Below are 24,721 nucleotides of genomic sequence, written 5' to 3' on the forward strand. Positions count from 1 at the left end.
TTATGCCCTCTTACCTTTAAGTTTTAAAATTAAGCAAAAACTTTGTTAGAGGTTCTTGAATACATTCATGCTTATGTATAAATCCAGGAGATTTTCCCTGATGACAGGTGTTGCTAGTCAAACGACTTAGGTAGCACACTACCAGGAGCTCCAGATATGGAGAGTGTAAATCATGTGAAACAGCAGGATGCCCCAAAAGCCTGACCATTAAGATGAAAACCCAATAAGGTGCAGTAATAACTTTGTCCTTGTCCACTAGTACCTTGTGGTCATGTAGCTGTGCATCTAGAGAGAATCCTCAGGTCAGTTCAACTCAACCTCAAGTGAATTTATTTCAGCTTCCTTGATCAGGAAGATCTACAGTTACTGCGTCATTGCTCTACCTGCAATTTAGGCATCTATTAACCATTGCTGTCTATGCTTTCTCTGAGTCAACAAAAGTACCACCATCAAGAAGTACCAGGGTTAAAACACCTAGGGAAGGTGACACCTTTGCCATTCATTCAAAATCACCACAGTGCTATGCTGGTAATTAGGACAAGTGCTGCACAGAAAGGCATGGGAGATGTTCATCCATACGAATTACACAGATTACAGCAGGTTGATTGGCAAAGTATGCCCCAGACCGTACACTTAAATAAGTTTCCTGAAAACTGGACAATATAGCTTTGTCTGTTCTGAAATGCTGCCTTCAGTGGCAAATTAACTATCTACAGAAAGAATAGGACTTGGAAAAACAAAAAGAAACCCGGGAATCTGGTTGTTAGAGAGAAGAAGCGTTGCAGAAGATGGTAGTAGGCACCAGATATCTGGAGTTTGGAGGCTATTCAGTCCAGCAACTGACAATCCTGATTAATATTATCTGTTTGAATGCTATCTTACTGCATAGTTACCTCTACATTTATAACCTCTTTATACGTTGTTTCTTAGGTTTTTAAAGCATACTGGGTAAAAGAATGGGAAAGAATGTTATTGTTTACCAATGCTCAGGTTTTAAGTCCTAAAGCAAAGTTTCAAGAAAGGTTCTGATTATTTATTTAGTTTTATGGCACACAAGCCATTTTTGTTTTGCTTACATGTGTTCGAAGTTACGTGTATGTTTAAATGCTTAACTGCTTTGCAACTTAAACATGAACCTTACAAGGTGAAAGAAAAATAAATAAATAAATAAATTTGTCCATAGGATTAGTCCTGCTATTTATGACAATTTTTCTATTCTTTGTCTTCAACAAAAAAGTGTCCAAAGATAAAAGTTAAAACCTTCCAAGTTAGGCTGAGCAAGCATGTATCTGCAACAATGTTTGGTAGACATTTTTCTTGCCAATGAATATTCATTCATATGAAAGGCCACTACCTGCCAGCTGGAATTTTGGTTTATGTCAATAAAGATACAGATTTTTTCTGCAGTGTTAGCCTGTTCTATTTGCCATTGTTGCTGCCTGACCAAAAACTTCCAGGTGTAAGTGATTCTGAAGAATTCAGGTCCAAAACGTTTACTTGTTTAGGAGCAGGACTTCAGGGCAGAGCCCTTGAGAGGTTCACTGGCAGTAAGAAGAAAAATGGGGAACTAGAAACGTAGCTGAACTGCTTTGGTGCATCACATCTTGGAAACGTCTCTCTCAACACTTTTCCTGGTCCCAACCTACTTGCAAATCTCAAATAAAGTGTCAGTAGAAAAAGTAAAAATCTAAAACTTGTGAAACCCTGATAAACCTAAGAGAGCATAACTTTAGGAGATCTCAGTTCTGATTTCTGGCAGCCAGAGACACTTGCAGTCACCAGTGTACATATTCTCTCCAGTCTGTTGCAGCAGTTGCCCGTGGTGTCCCATCCTCCCTCACTCTTCCCTGGGGTTAATCATTCAGCAATTTTAATAATTGAAGAAGGATTCTTCTTAGTATCACTTCAAAAGATAAAATTAAAGAGGCTGACAAAATGCTGCAGTGTTTGTTTTCATCATTAAGGCAGCTATGGTATATTTTCATCTCAGAAGCATGTGAGACTCAACAGGCTTTTGATTTCTCACATGATGCCATATAGGATACAGTGTGCATATTCTTACACTTGCAAAGGTATCTGAGGGCAGAGTGACTAATGACATTCTTTAAAGGAAGAGATCGTTACATCATCTTCTTGCATCAAAAGAAAATCCTCCTCCTTGCATTAGTCACAAACCTTCTTTTTGTTAGACTAAAATCAGTATCAAATAACACCTCTGAATAAGCTCCAAATAAATTAATTGAACTTTTGAAATTCTGAAATCCCTCTCCCCTCCCCATTTTTGCTCATAGTTACTTATGGAGGGGGATTGTGCTTAATAAAAGGATGTTCTGGTATTTCAGGAAGGATTTCACTCTTAGCAGCAAGTAAAGAAATCACTAATTAACCCTAAATCTCTTCCTGGTCAAGGAGCATTTCCCGCCTCCTACCATGTTAATCTGCAACATATGATAGCCTATTTCACATGTCTGGAATGGCATGGCATAGATAATCATACTTCTTCAGCAAGGCCCACTTGACAACCCACTTTTGACGTCAGGAGTCATCAGTCTGCCAGTTCAGCATAACTGTGGTTGAATGCGTCCTTTAATTGCAGGTAGTTCACTAGAAGACTTCAGTGGGAGGTTAATACATGTGCAGTACAAGGAATATAATACTAATTCTGTGGCAGAAACAAAGAGTTTTCAAACAATAATGCGAAGATCTTTCGAATGCCCCAAACAAAACAAAACAACAAAGAAAAAAAAAAAAAGAAAAGGAAAAAAAAAAAGAAAAGGGAAAAAAAAAAAAGAAAGCAAAGGTCCTGGGCAATGTCTCCTCCCCTGCCACTACACCTTTTCTCAGCAAGTAACCTCTCAGTGCAAACAAAATGGAAACTGCAAAACTCAGTAGATAGACCACAGGAGAGCTGTGCAACAATGAGCTTTGCCAAACTGGAATTTCAGGTTGCTTTCATCTCACAACATGAGTTTTCATTTTGCTAGTACCATTCTAACAGGTAAAGCTGAACAATGGAACATAATTTGCAAATTATTCTAACCTGTTTCATAATTGTGATTTAATGCCAAATTCTAGTCCCATTGCTGACCTTTTTATAAGTGGGTTAACTGCAACTCTTGTCTTTGCGTCTTCATATTCAGTGTCTCAGAAGCACAGTTACTTACATTAGCACAATTTTATGTTTTACAGGGGCTATCCTAAGGCTAAAGCTTGTTGAATTTGTGCTCTGCACATCCCTGAAACTTTGTGTGAAGAACTGCACAACTTCTTCTATAGTATTGCGGAAGTACAAAAGGGAACATCAGAGCACCCTTGTCATCTCCCTGATTGATTGCCAATTACAAATCCAATGATCCAAGTGATTGCATAACTACTTTTTAGAAAGCACTTGCATGCATGCTGAGGCACAAACATTTGTTAACTGTTCTATTAAACTACTGTTAAAATTTGAAATAAGTTGAGGGGCTCTGGTAAAGTGCCATTCAGTGAGAAACAAAGCTTATTGATCTCAGACTGTATGCACCACATCCAAATCCTATTCTCAGAAAGTCTGAAAAGATAATAACTGTATTTGTGTTGTACTCTGCAAAAGAACAACGTATAACCTTACTGCTAAATTACAAGTCTCTTGAAAGTGGATGTACTAATCTCACATTCAGTGAAGAGAAAACAACCCTCCGAACTCCAGGAGAACAGAAGTTGCTTTTTCTTGACAAAATCTATGACATAATGAGTCAATTTATATTTGCTATGATTCAGAGCTCAATATAATAATCCTGACAATTCATTTGACCTGCAAAGCTTTTATTGTTTTTCCTTAAAAACATTAGTACTGCAAAATAGCCTTTACAATTTTATACGTATATATCTATATATATCTATATCTATATCTATCTATCTATATATATATATATATATATAGATGTATCTAAAATATTCCTGGAGGTCCCTCTAGTGGCTAAAATATCAAGTTTATCTGGTCTGGCTTAATAGGCTACAGGTGTTTTGTCTCATTTTTTTGTAGATATTTCTGATAATAAATACTTTCTTAACATTGAGAATCCTCCTTCTAAATAAACTGAAAGTGAAATAAAAATATTTGTCATGTGATGAAAAAAAAAAAGAAAAATAATTGGCACTTTAAGAACAAGGAAGCTAGTCCATACAGTCCATACAAAGCTCAGCTTTGCCATTTAACCACAGTTGCAGTTGGTTTTGGTTTGGGGTTTTTAAAATTATCTTTACAGGTCTATTTTAAGACACAGAACGGTAATACCTTATTATCAGAATGTCCTCTGACACAGGAAGTCTTTCACATGAGAAGCCTCTCATGTTAAGGTATGACAATTGAATAATCTGATCTGTAAACCTCCTTTAAGGGTACATGTTTTTAAAGAGAAGATGAGATACTCTCTGAGGAGTAAGCTTGCATTTGAAATTCAGAGTTTTTTTAGAACCCAGAAACTGGGATTCAAAATTATAAGGTAAGGAAGGATAAAGTTTGCAGTAAACAGTCATTTGTTGCTACCTTTTTAAACCTAAGATGCCTATGTGACTAACAGGCAAATCTCCATTTAAGTTACAGGCTAGAATTGATAATGCTGGTCAAAATGCCTTAACAGGTATAGAGATACTAACAATATAGTTGTGCAGAGATGCCATGTTTAACAACATGGCTTCTCACTACTCCCCCAGTTCCTCTAATTCTGCAAGAATAAAGCTGTTCACCTCAAGATCCCAGAAGCATCTACAAAGACTGAAACCTTAGAATCTGCTAGCTGTTATTTTCTCACCACTCCTGGTACAGGAACACTGTCCCTGAAGGGTATTCCCTAGACATCCCTTTCTCTGCTCAGAGGAGCTTCCAGCTCCTTTTTATTTTTTCCTCTTTCACTCAAGAGGCTCTTTTCACTGTACTGATGTCCCCACTTCCAGCTGTGTCCATTTAATATTGATTGGCCCCAGACACAAATGGCTGTTCCTAGTGCAGAGCTGGCTGGTCACAGCTCAACTGGTCCTCAATGGGACAAGTTACCTTTTTATAATCACATAAATGCAACAACAGAATTGTTCATCAAAGTGTTACGTTTTACTCTAGGGAAGAAATAGGACTAAGTAGCTTATAGAAATCATCTTATTTTTGAATACAAGACAACCGATAATCAAAGCGAGGGTGATTCAGTGACTTCTTTTGATGCAACAAAAACCATAATACAACTCATTCACTTATCTGCTATAAACTGAGTCATAATATGGTAATTTGATGCAGCTGGGGATCTGACCGCAGCATCTTTTTCAGTCCTGATTTACATGGTCTTTGCAGGGTCTTTTCAATATAGAGGGCCCTTCTGTCCAGTTTTCACATAGCGTAGATTAAGTTTAAGAGCAGATTAATGTATTTATATTACTTGTAAAACAATGGTCTGTCCTGCAGTAGTAGTTTTAGGACTCCCAAAATGCTGGTGACAGGGTAGAGAACGAGAGAGAGTTTTCTAAGAAAAAGTCTGATGGTTTAGCCCGTGTTTCCCATTGAAAACATCCGTGATTTGACTTCTGTTAATAATCTAGGCAAACCCTTGAAAGAGAATAGCATAAGATTTGATATTTACTGTTACAAGCAATGATACATGAAAATTAAGCCCTAATAAACTTAGTAGTTTGATGAGTAGCGGTTAGTGCAAAAGGAAAAAAATAATAAGAAGAAAACAATTAATAATAGGCTGGACTTTAACTTGGTATATTACCCAGATTTTCCTGATAAATAATAAAAAATTATGAAAGAAAGCACCAAATTCCTGTAAGTATATTAAATTTTTAAAAGTATTTTCAGTCCTCCATCAAAGAGGAAAGTTCCAGTCTCTGACCTTGGACTTCAATGACCAGAATTCAGCTCCCATTTCTCCCACAGACTTCCTGCGTGACCTCTGGTGTGTCATTGTTCTTAATTGTGCCTCAGATTCTTAATCTGTAAATGGGATAATAGCACTGTCCTCCTTCGTAGCTGTGATGATAAATGCGGTTGCATGTTAAGCACCCGGAGTTGCTGGGACAAGGAGAAACAGGATTAGTCAGTATAAAGGTAGGGATGCTTTGAACAACATATAATGTTCTGGTGTGCAGACAGAACTAACAACATTGAGGTGTTAAATGCAGACATTGTGTTCTGAATAGAAACACAAGCTTAACAGCTGCTGATACCACACAGCATTACGGCATTTGCCTTTGCTCTGAAACTTCATGTGAACAAACACAGAAATGGACATAACCTGGCTTATCAGCCACATGGTAACAGGCTTAGTTGTCACTGATAACACCGAGTTTTAAGTTATAAGCCAACCATTGTATAAAGAAAATACAAACACAGCCCATCGCCACATTAAAAGCTGGGGTTAATAATCAAAAGGGGAGAAATGGAAATCTGTTGAGGGTGCAGCAATTCAAACATTATGTTCGAAGACACTGTTCAACTCAATGAACATTCAAATGAAAGTTTCACCTTATGTAAGACACAGGAATGTAAGTATTAAGTCTCTGCACATACAATGGCAGAGTGAGCAAGACAGTGGGAAAGGCTGTATAAACGGTGTGATGAATTTGCAGTATAGCAGGTGCGTTCAGCAGCTTACCAAACTTTCAATCTGAAGCATCTGTAAGATAGTAATCAATTATGAATCTTTGTACTCAAGCATTCTTTCCTTCTTAGCAGATCGACATGAAGGCTGGAAAGCTACCAGTGAGGGAGACAGATGCATGGTGTGATGACTGGTTAGAGTGGCCAGCACACCTTATTAGAACTCTCCAGAAAAGGTAATGAAACTGTGTAGGAAATGGGTTCATAATAAACACATCTACTTTAAGCAGACGGGAGAATATGCACAAAGAAAAAAGGTTTGCCTGATAGAATAGTGCAGTTTTAATGGTACTTAGAAAGATAAAAACATACAGAATTTCGACAGAAAAGACATTTGCAGAAGAACAGTCCAGAAGGAATGAGATGGTCTTACTCGGGATCTGGTACCTGAAGAGTTTAGCCTCAGACCCACTATTGCTCCTTAATTGTAGATTAAGCTAAGGAAACCACTCAGTTCTACCTGCATTAGGGGAGAACTCCTGCTTGGGCTATGACTTGCACAGTCTCAGCACCTAGCGCTTTCTGACAAAACCGTTAGTTAAATCTGCACAATAATAGCCAGTGCCTTCAATGCCATACCTCACAATCTGGTTCAGCTTTCCATGAACATTTCTTGATTATGGTCCTGCTTAATTTCAGCTTTTTATACTTCAAGCAACTGTCACTGTTGTAACAAAGATCAAAGATAAAGGACTTTTTATGACTGTGATGCAATGAAATTTAACACAATCGTATTCCTAGAAATGTAAGCATTAACAGAAACATGGATAGTTAAAAACTAGTGACTTATGCATGTATAAAGGAAATTTTAAAGCAATTCAGAATAATTACACAAGTCCTCATGAGAGAAACAATCTGCTGTCCTCTTGAACAGGTAGAATTTGGATATCTGACTGTTTCATGTAATTTTGTATTCTAATAAAATGGATGTGTCAGGGATACATTTTCTTAAGGTTCTAGAAACAAAGCACAATGGAATCCAGACTTGCAGAAGAAAGGCAAATTTAAAGCCTATGAAAACAGCAAAATCTGTGTTGAGGATACTGAATATTTCTGGCATATATCAACTTCTGAAAAAAAAAAAAAAGAGCCCCAATACAAACATAAAGGAGTCATACAACTTATTTTGATAGCAAAGGAGAAAAATATTTGAAGATACACATTACTATGATTCTGAAAAAGTTGAAAAGCTTGGACTTACCTTTGGCTTCTTGAAAGTAAGTTTGATTCACAGCAGTCAGCTAAGCTGCAATAATTTATAGCAAAGGCTGTCTGCTATATACCAATAAATCCCCACAAGCAGGTTACCTTAGGAGGCATAGTGATGCAACATGTGTACTCTAAATACAGAATAAATCCCTTAAATTAATTCACTTTTAAGACTTACATGCTGTGCACCGAAATTGGAAGCTATCAATCAGTGAAGATAAGGGGACAGCGTTTGTTTGGACACCTAATTCATTAAGAGAGCACTTAAACTGCACATGTGCTCTGAGATATTTGTGAAAGATCTCTGTAGCTGGGGAAAGCACATGACTCTTCTCAAAGGGAATAAAGGATTAGTTACTGATGCAGTTACTCAACGTCCAAGTTATTGCAATAGTTTGAAAATTTAATTTAGAAAATACATTCACAGCTAAACCCCATTCCCGCTGGTTGTCTTTGATAACTGTATGCTCCACTACTGCTGCAGAGAAATGCTTATTATTTGCACCTCCATCTGTTTCACAGGGCTTATTTTCATCTAGCAGAAGAGCTGTCAGTATCATTATAAACTAGCAATATTTACTTTTATTTTCATAGGGATATGTGTGCCAAGAAATTCAGTACCGCCTTCCTCTTCTCAAATAGGAAAAGGGAGCAGCAGCAAACAGCATTAGTAACAAGACCCACCTCAATGCAACTCGTCCCTGCAGATGGATGGTCATGGCTGTTGCAAACGACAGGCAGTAGGTAGGATCTCTAACTATATTACATAAATTAAGAAGCGCTTGTGATTCAACCAAGAAGAGATCATTACTTACCCAACATTTTCTTTCCCCTTCATCATGTGTGAGTAATGAGCAGTGATATAACGCAGTCATTGCTACTTTCTTCCTTTTGAATACCAAAGTATACATCAAACTTCAAGATTTTCTCTATCAGAAATGTCACAAGCTACTTGTTGCTGTCTTCTGTCTATGTTCTAGGTGCTTTCTGTTGTGTTTTCTTCTGTTCAGTAGTTTGGTTTTCTTACATAAATAGTAGCTAACTTATTGTATTTGTCTTGTTCTGCAATGAGACATCAGCAATATTCTACTGTTGTGCTCTCCACTGCTTAGACAACCTTTTAGGTTGTACTAGGAATAACCCTTGGAATCTTCCTAGACTCTCATATCGAGCTGATCCTTGGCTACTGTTTTGGCCTGATGTAAGCAGACTGCAGAACTATTACAGTCAGGCAGTTGTCTACTATGCAGCTGTTTCTGAGACAATGAAGCACAGGGTGGACCCATGACTCTTACTCTCTTGCACTGTAGGTTCCTACTCTATGGGATTCTTCTACCAGCCCCATGAGTTTAGGAAATGAGCATGTGCTAATATAAATGTATGTTGTGCTACTCTGTTTTCTTTTTTCACATGTTTAGCTCTCTCCTCATCCTCAGCCCCTGAAGACAATTCTCAATAGTACCTTGGGGCACAGATGATGTCTTCAGCTCCGTGTCTATTTTAATATTTGCTGTTGTAAATTTCTTATGTATTTTTTATTTTACAAGATTGCATTTGGAAGAGCAGATTATCAGAATGTTAGGTGAAAGAGTTAAGGTAGAAAAAACCCTCTTTATTTGAAGGTTTCTGATAAAAGGCAGTCAACTGCCTGTAAAGACGCTATATTCAGACAGGGTCACAGGGAACACAGCCAGAAATGCTGACAGGCCAGAATTTGCCTAATTTTATTTTTCATTAACTCTTCATCTTCATCTGGGAAAGCATCTTCTCCTAGTGAGTTAAAAAAAAAAAGATAAATAATAAATGTGAAGGTCATCTTTGCCTCTGATAACTTCTTTGAACTTTGTAGAATTCTTTTGATTCTAATGGATAGCTCAAGGGAACTGCTCATGTAAATAGAATTAAGTACACACATTCTCAAAGCACTAGGTCTATTATCTTCAAAACAGACTTTTAAAGACCTTCACAGAAGTAAACTGCCTGCTAATTAGTATCACCCCAGATGAGTACATCGCCTGCTTCAGTTTTATATTTAATATTATTCAGCAGTTTACACATTTTTTGTTTTATCAACATTATAATAATAGCCAATGTAGAATAGGACATAGCATATTGATAGTAACAGCAGAAATTATGCCTTTCTATAGCCATACTTTGGTAGCCAATAATAATTCCATGGAGTTCTAGTTTTTAGCTGTTTTTATGAGACTTGTGGCAAGTGAGAAAGTGGCTTTTTAATCTTTTCTAGAATTGCATTTTGTAATTAGCTAGAAGTTGGATGTTCATCTATATGGGGTTTGTTCTTTTTTTAAACAAAGGTAAATAACACTGTTATATGCTCAATATATAGCTCGAGACCCTTGTAATTGTAAAAGCTTTAGCCCAGATATGTTATGATTCAACCTTATAGTAGAAATATTAATAGGAATTCTGTTAAATTTCAAACATGAGCACCTGTGACAACATAGTAACTACTTAAGTGCCAGTCTCAGCTTTTGCCTCTTGCGTAGACCCACACTGTGATACAACCTGCAAGGAGATTGCTTGTGGATCTGGCATCAGCTATGAAACCTTTTAACTTCCTGGAATCAAAAGCTTACTTGTCAGGGTGGGTGATTTAAGCTTCTGTTTGCTTCTTATAACTGGTTATTGCTGTGAGCACACCTGCCAGCAGAGCTGTTATAGACATAGGGAAAGTATATGCAGAAGGAACAGAGCCTTTTGTAAACAGTGAATTTGACAGACTTTGAATCCCTGTGCCAGCACACGTCTCTTGTCCATCAGCAGGCAGAGATGTTCTTTAGTATCCCAAACATATGAGAATAAGCAAGGTCCCTCTTTCCCCTATATGCTGATCAGTCCTTAACAAACTTAGGTCAGCCATTTTCATCCATATGTCACATTCAGACACTTTCTTCTGTGCCTTGCGGTTTTGTAACCTCCTCGTTCAGTTGGATCTGATCTGAACCTATCTGATAAGGAACCTGAGGAAGAGTGGCGAATAGCAAATTTGCTATGATTTACTGCAACTGTGGGTTAAAAATAAATAATATCCAGAGGAAAAAAGAAAGGGCAGGCTTCCTTGTAGTAGGAGAGAGGCATATATTTAAAACCTAGGGTTGGCGGGGCTTGCTATATGCAAGAGATCCAAATTTCTGAAAAAACACTTAAAAACCACATCATACTGCATTCAGTGGGCCTGATTTCTAAATGTGCAACACGGCCCAGTAAACACGGGTGCTGAAGCATGAGGCTTCCTGAAATTAACCACATCCAAATGCAACTTCAATTTAGTTAATGGAAAAGACAGAGATTCATGTCCTATCAAGGCAAAAATTTCAAACAGTGATGAACAATTTTGCCACTACCATTTTTTGCACAATGCACTAAGTTAAAAATTGTCTCTACAGTTTTGTTATATTTAAGGAACAAAACAGACTAAATTATTTTCCTAAGGTTTGGAGTTCTCAAAGAACACCTTGTGTATGGTTTATGCAAAAGAGATTCTTGGCTTTGAATATACTTCCCCTTTGAGCTTACAAAATTTACCTAAAGCACTGACCAAGCTATTATAAATAGCAAATGATGAAAGCAGTCCCACAAGGAAACACAGTGAATGGTTCTTTTCCCCTTCAAAAATTGCTCTTTTCTATCACACAATGCATGGCTAGAGGCATGAAACTGAAGAAAAATATTGTACACATGACAAACTTGAAAAGAGATAAAGATGATTTTAGCATAGCTTGTAAAGTGGAATTTGTAAAGATTGTACTTAGCTTAATGATAGGGGCTAACTATGAACTCAGCTGTTGGTATCAAGAGAAACATTTGCGGATTTTTGCATATCCTACAAGTATGATATATTAAGATCTTAATGAATGAAAAAAACTAGCTGATCTGAGCAAACACCACACTAGGTGATTTCAAGACTTTCCAGTTCCCAAGTGGTGGTGGTCCTTTTTATTTTCTATTACTTTTGCTTTCAGTTGTATTCATTGTGTCCTTTGCTTTCAATAATACTCATTTGCTGGTGTCTACATACAATCCAGCATCAACTAAACTTTTCAGGTATGGTTTCTCTCCTTCTGCCCTATCTGAACATTGCCCTTCCTGAAGCACTTGTTTTGAATTGGAGCTATTCCCACGTTCTTGTGTTTTCTTTCAGCATGAACTATGGCTGTGGTTTTGCAATACATTATGTTTCAGGACTTCGCGTGTCATGCTGTATCCCACATTAGTGAACTGATTTTGCTGAAAAATGACCTGGCAAAAATGGGTTCTTTTTAAGTGAACCAAGTCTGATTGACTGTGAGGCCACACAAAGAGCTGTATTGGCACAGCTTCAAAGTGGCATGCCATGCTGTGGGAAGAGAGTAGTAAAGGTCCAGGAGTATTTGAAGGTGGTGCCAGTCTCCCCCCACACCCCGTATACAAATATGGTATGTAAGCACAGCCTATTCCTTTATTTTAATCCAGCAGTGTTGCTGTGTGTTTTCTCTCCTCTCTTTCATCTGCTCCTTCCATTCTTTACTCCCCCGATGTCTATATTTCCCTTATATCACCTCTCCACCCTCTCAGGTTTTCTCCCCAGAATAAATCCACTTCTATGACATTCACTGGCTGACATCCATATGCAAATTTCTGCAAACTCACTAAAAGTACGTTATTCAAATAGCCTCCGGTGCTCTTTACTGTGTTAAGCAGATGAAGACAGAAACAAAAAAGACAAAGTACCTATATTTGCGTTAGCATTTTGCATATCCATTTGTTAAAGGCTTGGCACTTACCCCATCCAAATCAAAGCACAATCGGCTCTCTCAGAAACTAAGGGGAAGACCCCTGCAAATACTTGCTTTGCCTCACATCCTGGCAATTACAGGAAGGATCTCACTCCAGAGGCATACCCTAAAAATGTTAAAACAGAGCCTATGCTAGTTCAATAACAAGGCTCTTTTCCCACACATCTTTTTATATCTTCTTGTTGATGGGGTTTTTAAAATAATTTTTTCCTCCTCTGATGTTTTGTTCTGATTATTGACTATGCACAGATACAGTAAAGAGGAATTACTTGAAATAACATTCAATAACAACTGCTGTTCTAGAAAGGAAACTGAAAACACTGATGTTATTGAAAGCTTCTAGTGGGGCCAAGACAAATATATCTGGAAACTTAATGCAAACTTCTATTTTACTAGGCCACTTCTATGCTTCACTTCTTTGCGTGATTTTGCTTCAAGTTCCTTGTTTCTATTAATGTTTGCCCCTGTCTGGCCCTGTGTCAGCAAACTCATAAAATCTCCAGTTTGTGAACACATTCCCAAGGTTGCTGTCAAGTTCAACTACTCTCTCTCTCTCTCTGCGCTAGTCCAGCTATGGAGAAACCTTCCCATAGGTTGTTTGCTGTGTACTTGTTGCATTCCTCCAGGTCTCATCTCCGCAGTTAATGCCTTTTCTTAGCCTTCCTGTCTGAACGTGAGGGAGGTTTAGTGTACTACAGTTCAAGTTGCACATGTCATGATGTTCCCCTTTTCTGTTTGTGCAGTTCTCAAAGATTTATTTGCTACAGGCATGACACGGCCCTGTGCAGGACAGCTGGCCATGATTTCTGCTGGTGTATTTCACCAGCCTGAGGTCTTTATTTAACAATGCCTTGGCAATCATGGCAGATGATTCTGCTTTGTCATTAGGCTAGAATGCAGAAACGTTTCATGCATTACCAGAATTTGAATGTGCTAATTCCTGACAAACATTTTCCAAAGCTGCAACATAAATATAAGCAAGATAATGTGTATAATTGCACATAAATGATTATACATCAGTCTCTCACTGATATGTATGCATTTATTTTCTTTAACAAAGAAATAAATATATGATGTGAGACAAAAACAAGGATATTCCCACAGCAGGTTTAGATATTTTTCCCTTCCTGGATTCTAGTTAATGCCTTCTCATGCCTCCCCTTCTCCATTGCATTTATCCTCGAGTAAAATACTGGTTCTGTTTCTTCACACTTAAACATACATGTCAGTTAGAGTCCATCCAGTTCATCTTTGGAGCACCTGCTGAAAATTAATATGAATTTTGCAGTCTTTACTTTGCCCTTCACTTCTCTGTTTTTCTTTATTCTGATCCCCTGCATCTGCTTTGTTCTCCATATTTATTACATCGTAATTCAAAACAGGAAAGAAAACATGGCTACTATTGGAAGCAAATAATTCCATTACACTGTTGCTGGCACTGGCCCAGTAAACTCACTGATGCAATTTTCCTTGAGTGAGTACTTGCACTAAAGTCAGTAGGAGCATTTCGATGAGTGAAGTTACATAAGCGTATGAGTATCCTGAGGATCAGAGCTAAGGATGCATATCCAGCTGCTAGGGTTGCGATAACATGCAGGTTAAGGTCAAGTTCTTTGGATCACAATATACAGGGCTCCATCACAATTGAAGATTGTGGCCTGGTTGCTTTACTTGCTCCTTAACCATTGGTATAAAGGTCTCATTCTTTCCAAGGAAGTATTTCTCCGAATGTGGTAACTATTGTATCCCTGGGCAGTCCTTGTTGCCATTCTTCCCTTGGGCCTGTTACTTGCTGTCCTAGCCACAAATACGAAGAACACATCTTTCCTGTCATCCTTTTGCACTGGTAGGCTATTATGTTTTTCTTTTCCCTTCCTGCAGTCTTCTCTGCTTTTGGTTACACAATTCTAATTTGCTCAGGCTTTCCTTCTCTTTTAGTGCAGGTGTCTTTTCTTTTTGTTGCTCCTGCTCAAACCTCCTGCATCTGGTCCATAATTCCCTTGAAACCTGGCACACAAACAGAATATTGCAGCTAAAGCTATCCTCTTTAACCTGCCCTATATAGCACTTCTCTCTTGCAAGGGCAGCATCGCATTGCTCACTTACAATTGCTCTGCCTGTAACCCTCAGACCCTTTCCAACAGGACTGCAGTTTAACCAGTGGTATCACATTACGTGTGTTGGAAGCTGATTGTTCCTGTTCAAGCATTGTATTTGTCTCCGTTGCAGTTTCTCCCTCACTATTCAGTTGCATCATTACTGTGAGTCCTTTTTTTTCTGATCAGTATTTAAAGCTCAATTTTCATAAGGATTGGTAACTCAGCCTGCACAGTAAGGGCACAGCAATTGGTGCAGTTTTCTTTTACTCCACATCAAAGCTTCCTTTAAAGTTGGTAAACCAATGGATTTGCTCCATCTGCCACTGAAGCTGAGGGGGGACTTTGTGACTGGTTTAATATCAACAATACTGGGCCTACTGTATTACTATCTTTAATCATTTCACCTACATCTCTAGATGTACTCCTTGAGTGGGTGGAGGAATCTGATAGTGACTAAAAGCCAAGGTGTGTCGCGGCCTGCTGATCAGCGTACCAGCATGAAGGAGAATTCTTGCCACCGCTAAGTCCCGAGAGCTAATGATGACCATACGCCTACTCTCTTAATCAAACCATTACCCTTGAAGACAACAACTGAGGTCAAGCTATCCCTTGATTGGGCCCATTGTCAGAAGATATGTTTGAAAGGCTCTATTTAACCTCTCTTCTTTCCATAGACACAGCCTAACCCTGCTTAAAATCTCAGGGAAGGCTATACAGACCCAAATTCTTGTCACCCATCTGGAGGTGAACCATCTGTCATTTGTTATCACACAAGGAAGATGAGCTGCACATCCACACTGGGCTGAGTGGCAGTAACAGTAGCTGGAAAGAACATGTGGAAAACTGGGGGAAATGGCAACAGAAGTTGCAAGGGAAAAGGAGGCTGGGGAAAGAAGGTATGGCAGAAGAGAGGTGAGGAAGCAGAGACAGGAGGGAGAACAGTCCAGAAAAGGAAGTACATAGGTGTCCAAATGTTGTTCCGTGGTTCTGATCTCATCACCTGTTCTGGATAAATCTTTCAGGAAAGAATCTCTGCAGGGATCCTACCTGTAGATTTTCCCTATAGCCATCACAACTGTCCTGCTGAAGTTATATCTCCCTGTCAGTTTCCTACATTCATGAAATCTAGGATGCCCAAATAAGAAGTTAGGACCATCCAAAATGAAGGACTAAACAACATTAGGAACTGCAAACTCCAACGTCACAAGCACTGTTTGTGCAATAGTACAATTCTAACAGCTCCCGTTTATGAGGTTAAAGAAATAATGATTCATGAGACTAGCTGACACCTGAACTGATTTAATTAGGCCATCTCTAATGCAAATGACATTGACTCACATTTCCAGATGTAGGTGGAACTGGCAGTTGTCTTTTCCTCATAATTGTCTTAACTTGCTTTGCTAGTTAGAAATAGTTTTCTAGGTTATATTTCCAGTCTGTTAATCATTAGAGGTACATTCTTTCCATAGATGTTTGTATTTACAGTCAATGGGGATATCTAGGACAGAATTTGACCTACAAACTTACATATGTAGCAGCAACCTAGGTAGAAAAATCTGTACTTGGGTCTGAATCAGAACTAAAGTAAGATTGCTCGATGTATACATACGTACACAAATTCTAAAATATGAATGCACATATTGGGGCAGTGAGATTTTTCTGGCTTATTCCCACCACCACTTCAGTGTTTCTGATTGCTTGTTTTAAAGTAATCTTTTAATCAAATTTAGTACAATGACATTCTCACAGATAATGGAGGGAAAAAACCTTTAAATATTAGGATTTAAAAAAAAAAAAAAGTTGGAACTTTCTAAAAAGTTTAACAGAAAATAGTATATAGAAAGGGAGAAAATGATGAAGTACTAGACATTCCCCATTGGTTTTTCATCCAGCCATGTTTATAGCCTTTGACTCTTCTTTGCTTTCCTTCCTCCCTTTCCTCTTTCTGGCTATCTGCCTATTCTTTCCCAAGGCATAGATGTATTCTGGACCTTTGCAATTAAACAATATTCCGTGATGCAAGCTGACCACAGTTAAGGTGACTGCAGTGGAATGTAATGACTTTAACCACAAAGATTTGACCCAACTGCTGTGACCCAACACACTTGCGATCTAGTACAGCCTGAAATCTCAAAGCAATAGCCCCTGAAACTAGAGACTTATGTGAAAGCTGGAACCAAGCAGAACAAGCCTGAATTAAACACAGGAGAAACACACTCCAAAAAACTGTAATTATATTGCATAGTTTGTTAACATGTTTACTTTGCTTGTTAGAGGACACTGAGCGAGATGTCCACAGGCTTTTTAAGAACAGGAATCTTAAAAATCCATGAGGAAATGTCAGAGCTGACTATATCTTCTTCTGAATATACATTCAAATATTAGGGACATAATGCAGTCTGTCTGCTGACTGATCAGTATGTAGCAAAGCTCCACTGCAGTGCAAAGCAGTGGTAAGGTGATGTGCAGTACCTGAACAGATCTATGCAGAGTTCTGCCTGTCACAGTGAAGGGTCACACTGCAGCAGCTGAGACAGCTATAGAGGAAGGTAAGGAACCATTTGATGTGTTAAGCCTTTGTGCTTAAGAACCACATCTGCAAATCTTACACAGCAGTGTTGTTTTCTGGTGATTTAATAACATTTATAATACAAGGAACTCCTGGTTTGGGGGTGTTTTGTTTTGTTGTTGTGGTGGTTGGTTTGTTTGTTTGTTTTTGGTGGTGGTGGTAGGGTTTTTTTGACCCTTGTATAGTATCTATAGAACAGCCTTTAAAATCTTCCCCACCCCTTTAAATACCAAAGCAGCATTTCCTCCTTGCTCTAGTAGCACCATTGGGTGGAACATTGCACTGACGTGGAACATTTTTCACCTGTACATTACTGCAATCACACTGAAAGTCACAGTATTCATTCCTTGGAAGTCAGACAACAGGTAGAAGATAAAGCAAGAAAAAACGTCGCAGTGTCAAATCTCGCTAAAAACAACAACAAAATACCACCCCCATGCCTCTCCCCCTAGCGTTGTTCTCACCCCCCCCCCAAAAAAAAAAAAAGAAAAAAAAAAAAAAAAGGAAACTGCTTGGCATTGCTCCTTGGCTTTGTCTGTAAAAGCTCCTGAAAGCTGCGTGCAGAAACTTAGGAAATATCACTCCATAATAGTCCAGGATCACATCTAGTGTAGATTCTCCATTCCATAAGGGCTAGCCTATATTCTTGCATGGATACCATTCGGAATCCTGCATAATTTTTGGACTTGTTTTGCCATTCTGTCAGTGCCACTTTTCTGCTCTCGATGCTGCAAGGCTTCCTGGCCTGGAGCAGGAACACAAGAATGGCTGTAGAAGATCATAACAAATTCCATCTAGATCTGTATCCCATCACAAACAGCAGCCTATGGGGATGCTGAAGTAGTGGTATAAGAACAGAATTGAAAGATTAAGTAATACTCCCCCAAAATAAGTTTCTAATGTTGTGGTTCAGACCGGGGGGGAGGCGGGGGGAGGAAGTAGTGCCTTCCTCACTTTCCAGTCTTATAAAACCTTGTGAACAAAGCTTCTGTTTCTGCATCTTATCTACTTTTGTCTCTTTCACTGTTGTTCACTACCATTGAGAACCAGAATTCCTAAACTGAAAATCAAATAACGTGCTATTTCTGGAAAAAAAAAAAATCCAAATGCAATAATATTCCTTATAAGTCTCAGCAGCTCAGTGTTTTTAGTCCAAAAATTAAATTTTGCAAGCTTAGCATCTAGAACTAGAGTTACAATTAACCATTTGGTGCCTATCTATGAGGCCAGATTAACTATCAAGAGTACTTTGTGAATTGGTATCTATTCTGAGTTCATTGCTTGTGCGTAGGCATAAATAAATGTGTATTATCTAGAACAGTGATGAATGGTAACTAATTGTACCCTGTGAATTCAGCCCTGAATACGTTTTTCCAATCAAATCCTTTGTTCTGTCAGCAAGTTCCAGAAAGAGATTTCTGTAGTTTAGAATAGGCAAAATGTGTTATTATGACTCTGTATTAGCTATTTTTCCCCAGAATACTGTCTTCTGTGCTTTTGGGAGATAAATCTGGATCTTGAGCGGAAAAGTGGACTTAAAAAAAGTTGGCCTTTGCTGTGACTACCATTATTGGTAATCCAAAGAAGTTCTTTCAGGTAAGACTCTTAACTGGACTAGTCTGATAGCCTAACATTCAGAATAAGTACTTCATTCTCTTCAGAGTGACTAGCATGCAGGCAGGGAGAAGAATGAGAACAGCATCTTTAAAGCAGTGATCTCTGACAGAAGTTTGGGGGTGAGTACAGAGAGGTGGAATAGCTGTAGGGGAAACCACTCATGAGAGGATCCATAGCCACTTATCAGAAGCAGATCAGAGAAAAAGGCAACTCCAAACAATGTTTTCACAGAAAACATAAAAGAGAAGAAAATGGAGAGGCAGCAGTGGTGAAGCAAGCAGGATGCAGGCTCCCAAGAGACTTCCCAACCCAAGGGAATAGCTGGAGGACTTGCTCCCTCTACTGGACCATCTTAATAGACCCACAAGAGACTTGCTAGTTTGACCCACTTGGACTATGAAATAAAGATTAATGCAGGGTTGGTTACCATTGCTAGCTTACTATCCCAAGGATTTTTTAAAGGACTGAACATGTAGATGAAGGCAGAGAGGAGAGAGCTATTTCATTGCTTTTGTTTTAAAAAGAAACAAAGTAAGGCATACAAGTCGAAATCTATATTTTTCAAATCACAGTTATATTAGTTCAGTCAAACAGGAATGTAGGAAAAGCAAGCAGATCTTTTCAGTGTCTCATGTCATGCAGAAGAACAACTCATTATATGACCTTTGCTCTAGGACAGATTACTCGCCATCATTCCTGTAGCCACTTTATAGAGAAAACCACCTGCCTTTTTGAACTCTGTTCTTGTCAAGTACAGCCTGATATTAAATTCAGTGTGTTTCAAAAAGATGGACCTAATTTCAAAGACATAGGGATTTTAAATTGGGTCCATAATTTTGAAACACCCTGTACTTTGGCTTATGAGTAAATAACCTATTCTTACAGCAGAGTAAACCTCTCCCAAAGTATCTTGAAGTGAATACAGTGTCATCACTTAGTTATTTAGTGTTTACATTGGATTATATAAGTCATAGTAGCATGATGCATAATGACATCAAGAAACCATGACTCAGACACTCACTGACACAGTTCTGCTCTTGCTTGCAATAGTTTGTGGCTGAAGATTCTCTTTCTCTCTTGTAGAATTAGGGTCACCTTTGGCATCCAAGATATCCCACATGACTTTGGACAGATTGCAGGATCTTGCACCTTGCAACTCAGCTCTCTGTCTGCTAAATGAGTCAAGAGAGCCCTACTCCTTCATGCCTTTTCATAGCCTAAGTTACATAGCTTTGGTGTGGAATCTGCCTCCTCTGGTATATAACATCCAACATTTAGTACAAACACATCCAATTTTAGCTGAACCTTATAAGCGTAATAGCAAAAAAAAAAAAAAAACCAACAAAACTAAAACCTCAGCTAGATGTAAATTAATGGATTTTGTGGCCTCTCCAGTTTAAACAGCTTCTCATTTTCTAGTTTTCTGTCATCTCAGTGAACACCTTGGTCTACTGGCAATCACCTTAAGAATTCAATGGAGGAAATGGAAACCAAGGTCAGTAGCAGTGACAAAGAAGAAGTTTTCAAAAGAGAACTACCATACTGCACAGGAGAAATAGACTTCACAGCTTCTGGGAAGAAACGTGGAAAGGTACAGCACTAGGGAGTTTTAACCCTTTAACACTATTGCTGTTTTTCAGCTGTTACTTCTTAGCATTAAAAGTAGAGACTGTACTAGTGAGGGTCAATATGCCACAGTGTGAGCACTGCATTGTACTCAAAGTAGGGACTATAGCTTCCTGAACACGAATGTAAAATAATGCCTATTAATTTAAAGAAATCAATAACTTTATCTGCACTGACATGCTACAAGTACAGTTGATAATTTTTTCCTTAAAAAAAAAAATCAGTCATGTGCCCAGCTTCCTTCATTTTGCATAATTTCCCTGTTTTAAACTATTTCTGCCAAAAATTAATCACTATGGTTTTTCAACATTTTACTTTTGAGCCATTTCAAGACTCTCCTTAAAGTTCTGTCTCTCTGCTCTGTTCATATGCAGAGAACAATGTACATGGACAGACCCAGCTCCTCACTGGTCCCTTGCATACTTTACTGATACAAATTCCTTCTGCTGTAGCATCAGAAATCTGCCTTAAGGTTGTGTTTCATTGTAAAGTCTTAAGCACAAAGCCCAAATATATACAGAAGAGGAAGAAGCAATAGATTCATGTAACATGCCCTTGAAAAAGAGACATGAAATCAGGCAAATATTTCAGCTAGTGTAGAAACACCTAAGAAAATTGTTGGCTCTGCCAGACTGCCATGGAACTGAGGGCAGTTCAAGACAAACAGCAGCATTGGAGGAGGGAGCAATACATCAGTCTGCAACACAGAATCAACCCATGGCACTCACCCAATTATACAGAAGCCTGCTAAATTCACCCTAGTATTTAGTTCTCTGTCAGGTCTCACTTAAATAAAATTTTCTTAAAAAGCCGATGATGAAATCCCCTCTGCATTCACCCTTAACAGTATCTCCTGTATTCTACTGTCCCGTTATTCATTGTTTTCTCTCTCTTTTTTTTTTTTTTGGTTGAAGTTTATTAAGGTCCCGAGTACGATTCATCCTGAAATTATATTTGAAGTTATGCTCAACAAATGGAAGCTACCTGCTCCCAATTTGGTTGTCTCTTTAGTAGGGGAAGAAGAAAATTTCCAGATGAAGCCTTGGCTAAGGGACACCTTAAAAAAAGGACTTATAAAGGCAGCTCAAAGCACAGGTTAGTGCTTTAGGCTTTAAAGAATAAGTTTATATTCCTACTGGATTCTTAACACCTAGCATCCAGCCATCTTTTAATGTCAATGGACCTGCTCACATGATTATTTTTGGAAGTTCAAGGCTTTGCTGAATGCAACCTACACCCATATTCAAACAGCTTTGAAAATGAAAGTTTTGTAATAGAAATAACAAAATTAAGTTATTTAAAACCAAATTACTCCAGGCAACAATTCCTGAAATGTAAAATTACCTGACATTACCTGACATTATTCCCTCAGAGATGACAGCAGAAAGATAGCATGAGATGGGACCAAATACATTGTCCCTCTTTGGTGCCATAACAAAATCATTTTTAAGATAGCATAACAATTTGACTTCAACAAGACTGAATTTAGATCAAAAATAAGAATTCTTGTTTTCTCCATTCTTGCTTTTTAGCTATCAGTCAAAGTCATGTCATAATAGGTTTTATTTTTTTGAAGATTGTTTTCTTCAGATGTAAGAGTTGGACAGATTTTTATAGTAAAACACTCTATGATTAGACTCAAGTTTAAACAAAAAGATCTTGGTAAGGTATAATACAAAATAAGTCAGCTCACTTTCTCCCTGGCTGTTCACATGAATGAAAAGAGTAGTGAAAAGCATTTAAAACCAAAACCAATCAAATCAATGTCTGGGAATGTACATGGAACTGGCTTTCATTTAAGATTACATTTCGCCCCCCCCGTAGCTTTATGAAAATACCTGCAAAATGAAGCGAAAACACCTGTAAGCATTTCAAAGCAAGCTCTTAGGTTAGCTTCACCGGTCCACCAAATATTGTAACAGTTTGGGTGTTTTTGTAATGAAACAGCCCAATACCAAAGTTCTTTTTGGTACTTTTGTACCACACAGATATTCTCGATCTCCAGCTGCCTTCTATACTTAACACTGAACAGCATCAAGATCTCCAGTTCCTTTATGTCGCATATTTGAAAAAGGTTGGTTCTCAAAATTTTCACCATAACAACACTGCTGTAAATCCTATTCTCCTGAAGAATTCACTTTCCAACATGCACAAGAACAACAGAAAGAGAGCACCAGATTAGGCAGGTTATGTCCCAGCTCTTCTGCTACCAGGTGACTGCATGGGACTGTTTGGTCCTCAGTTCAAGTCAACAACTTCCTACACCCTGTCCCTTTGCCCTTCCTCATGCAACAGTCAGACCTGCTTGGTATAGGGATGTTTCTGCCCATAGCTGGACAGTAAGTGACTCTAGACTCGACACAGCATTCTCGATGGATGCATTGGCATCAGAGTAAAAACGACATCATCACATCACATGATATGTGAAGCCTGTTTGCTTGGGCATATAACTTCTTGTTTTCCTTATTAAAGTTGTATATACTTTGTATGTATTTTAGTTCTAAAAGTTACAGTGCATCAAGACCTGTCTACAATTTATCTAAAAAAAACCTTAAATCCAGTACTGCAAGTGATGCTACTTGACATAAAACCATGTTCAATTATAAAGAAATTGTCTAACTATTTTTAAAAAACAATTTCAGGTGCCTGGATTCTTACCAGTGCTTTACGTGTAGGAGTAACAAGACACTTAGTGCAAGCAGTCCGAGATCATGCACTGGCTAGTACTTCATCCAAAGTCAGAGTGATTGCCATAGGAATAACCTCGCTCAGAAAAATTCAGCACAGAGAAATTCTGGACAACACAAAGGTATTTTTTGCTTCTTCTACTCGTGCGACAGGAGTTCAGAAGTAAGTTGGAAGTAGTAGACAGAACAACGTTGATATAACTTAAAAACAAACCCGGGGTTTAAAGTGTGTTAGACCCTAAGGATGCTGCGCCTTGCGTACTGTTTACTTGGCAGCAATTCTGCCAATATCCAGCAGGTGACAGCATTGGACATTAGCGCAGCGACCAGAGTAAGGATGACCATCAGGGGAAAAAACACGTATCATAAGATACCTTTAATATTTTTTCCCGTGGTCCACTTACTGCAGAAGCACTTACTCCAAGCTATTTCACAAATACTGTAAAAAGTTATTTTCTAGTACAGAACGCAAGCCATAAATATTTCAAGACCAAGTTTCCTTGAGTTGGTGTCTAATAAGCAAAAACTTGTTCAATACACCAGGCCAAAAATGCTGGTCATGCAGAATTTTGTCTAGTTTTTGAGAGTTCTTGGAAAACAAACAAACAAACAAAGACAGAAAAAAAACCCACCTCAGCCAACAAAACAGTTGCTGAAAATGTGAAGACAATTTGATCTGTATTGACTTGAAGGTGGAGAAAACAAAAATATGTCATGACCTTCTTGTCACTGAATATACAGTCTGTCCTAAGCAGAATATTATAACAATAAAGTAGGTGTGTCATGACAATGAATGGCAGTTCCTCTCTGCTATTTTACTTTCCTGTAGAAGCTAAGAAACAAGTGACAAACACAGCCCTTTGAACTCACTCCTAGTTGTTCTCTCAGGTAGGCTAGCAAGTACCAGCTGGGAGACTGCCAGACCATATCAGCAATTTATTGTTCTTGGGCTTCCCCTTTTCCTGTCTTTTTTGCTGAGAACAACTACCTGTGTGCCCTACCTGGTGGGAGTCTTGAGCTGGAAGACTTTAAGCTATTTGTGTGGCTGAACTGGTCTGAAAGGATCTGAGAGGAAATAATTAAGTTCATTGCATTTATGAATTTTGTTCGGGAAAGTTGCTTTGGCTAATGCAAGCTATTTTACCTCCCACACAGGATAAGTGATCGAAATGCATCTGGATCTTTTCCCACCAGCAACTACAAAACAAGTGCACTGGTCTTCTTATTGCATTAGATTTTCTCCCCTTTAACTAGAGACTGAATTATTTGTCAAGGAATATTTCATGTAGAGTGTTCCTGACCCTATAGCTTCTGGCACTGTTTCCACCCAAAGACATTCTGGATTTTAGGCAGTAACTTTAAGATAAAGGAACTGTAGACAGAGGTGTTGATCTAAACCCAGTTCTCTTTACACTTGGCACTAACACAGGCAGCTTGTTGTATAAAATAGAGCTAACAATGCACAGTACCAAGGAATAAAACAA

The 24,721-nt window shown here is 38.4% G+C and overlaps 2 protein-coding genes across 3 annotated transcripts in view; one reads left to right on the forward strand and one right to left on the reverse strand.

The window, feature by feature from the left end:
• Positions 1-24,721, reverse strand: part of KCNQ1 (potassium voltage-gated channel subfamily Q member 1) — a 404,259-nt gene that overhangs the window by 357,475 nt on the left and 22,063 nt on the right. The gene's annotated exons all lie outside the window — the stretch shown is intronic.
• TRPM5 (transient receptor potential cation channel subfamily M member 5) overlaps positions 18,797-24,721 on the forward strand; it is a 42,467-nt gene continuing 36,542 nt past the window's right edge. Inside the window, exons 1-4 of one of the 2 annotated variants that reach the window (XM_065839326.2) lie at positions 18,797-18,903; positions 20,344-20,515; positions 21,465-21,645; positions 23,193-23,359. In XM_065839326.2, coding sequence (XP_065695398.1) covers positions 20,399-20,515; positions 21,465-21,645; positions 23,193-23,359 — 465 coding nt within the window. In that variant the 5' untranslated portion in view covers positions 18,797-18,903; positions 20,344-20,398. The remainder of the gene's footprint in view (positions 18,904-20,343; positions 20,516-21,464; positions 21,646-23,192; positions 23,360-24,721) is intronic. The other variant, XM_071808982.1, reaches the window with a different exon arrangement.

Source organism: Patagioenas fasciata, chromosome 5 (assembly GCF_037038585.1).
Source record: "Patagioenas fasciata isolate bPatFas1 chromosome 5, bPatFas1.hap1, whole genome shotgun sequence".
NCBI classification, from domain to species: Eukaryota; Metazoa; Chordata; class Aves; order Columbiformes; family Columbidae; genus Patagioenas; species Patagioenas fasciata.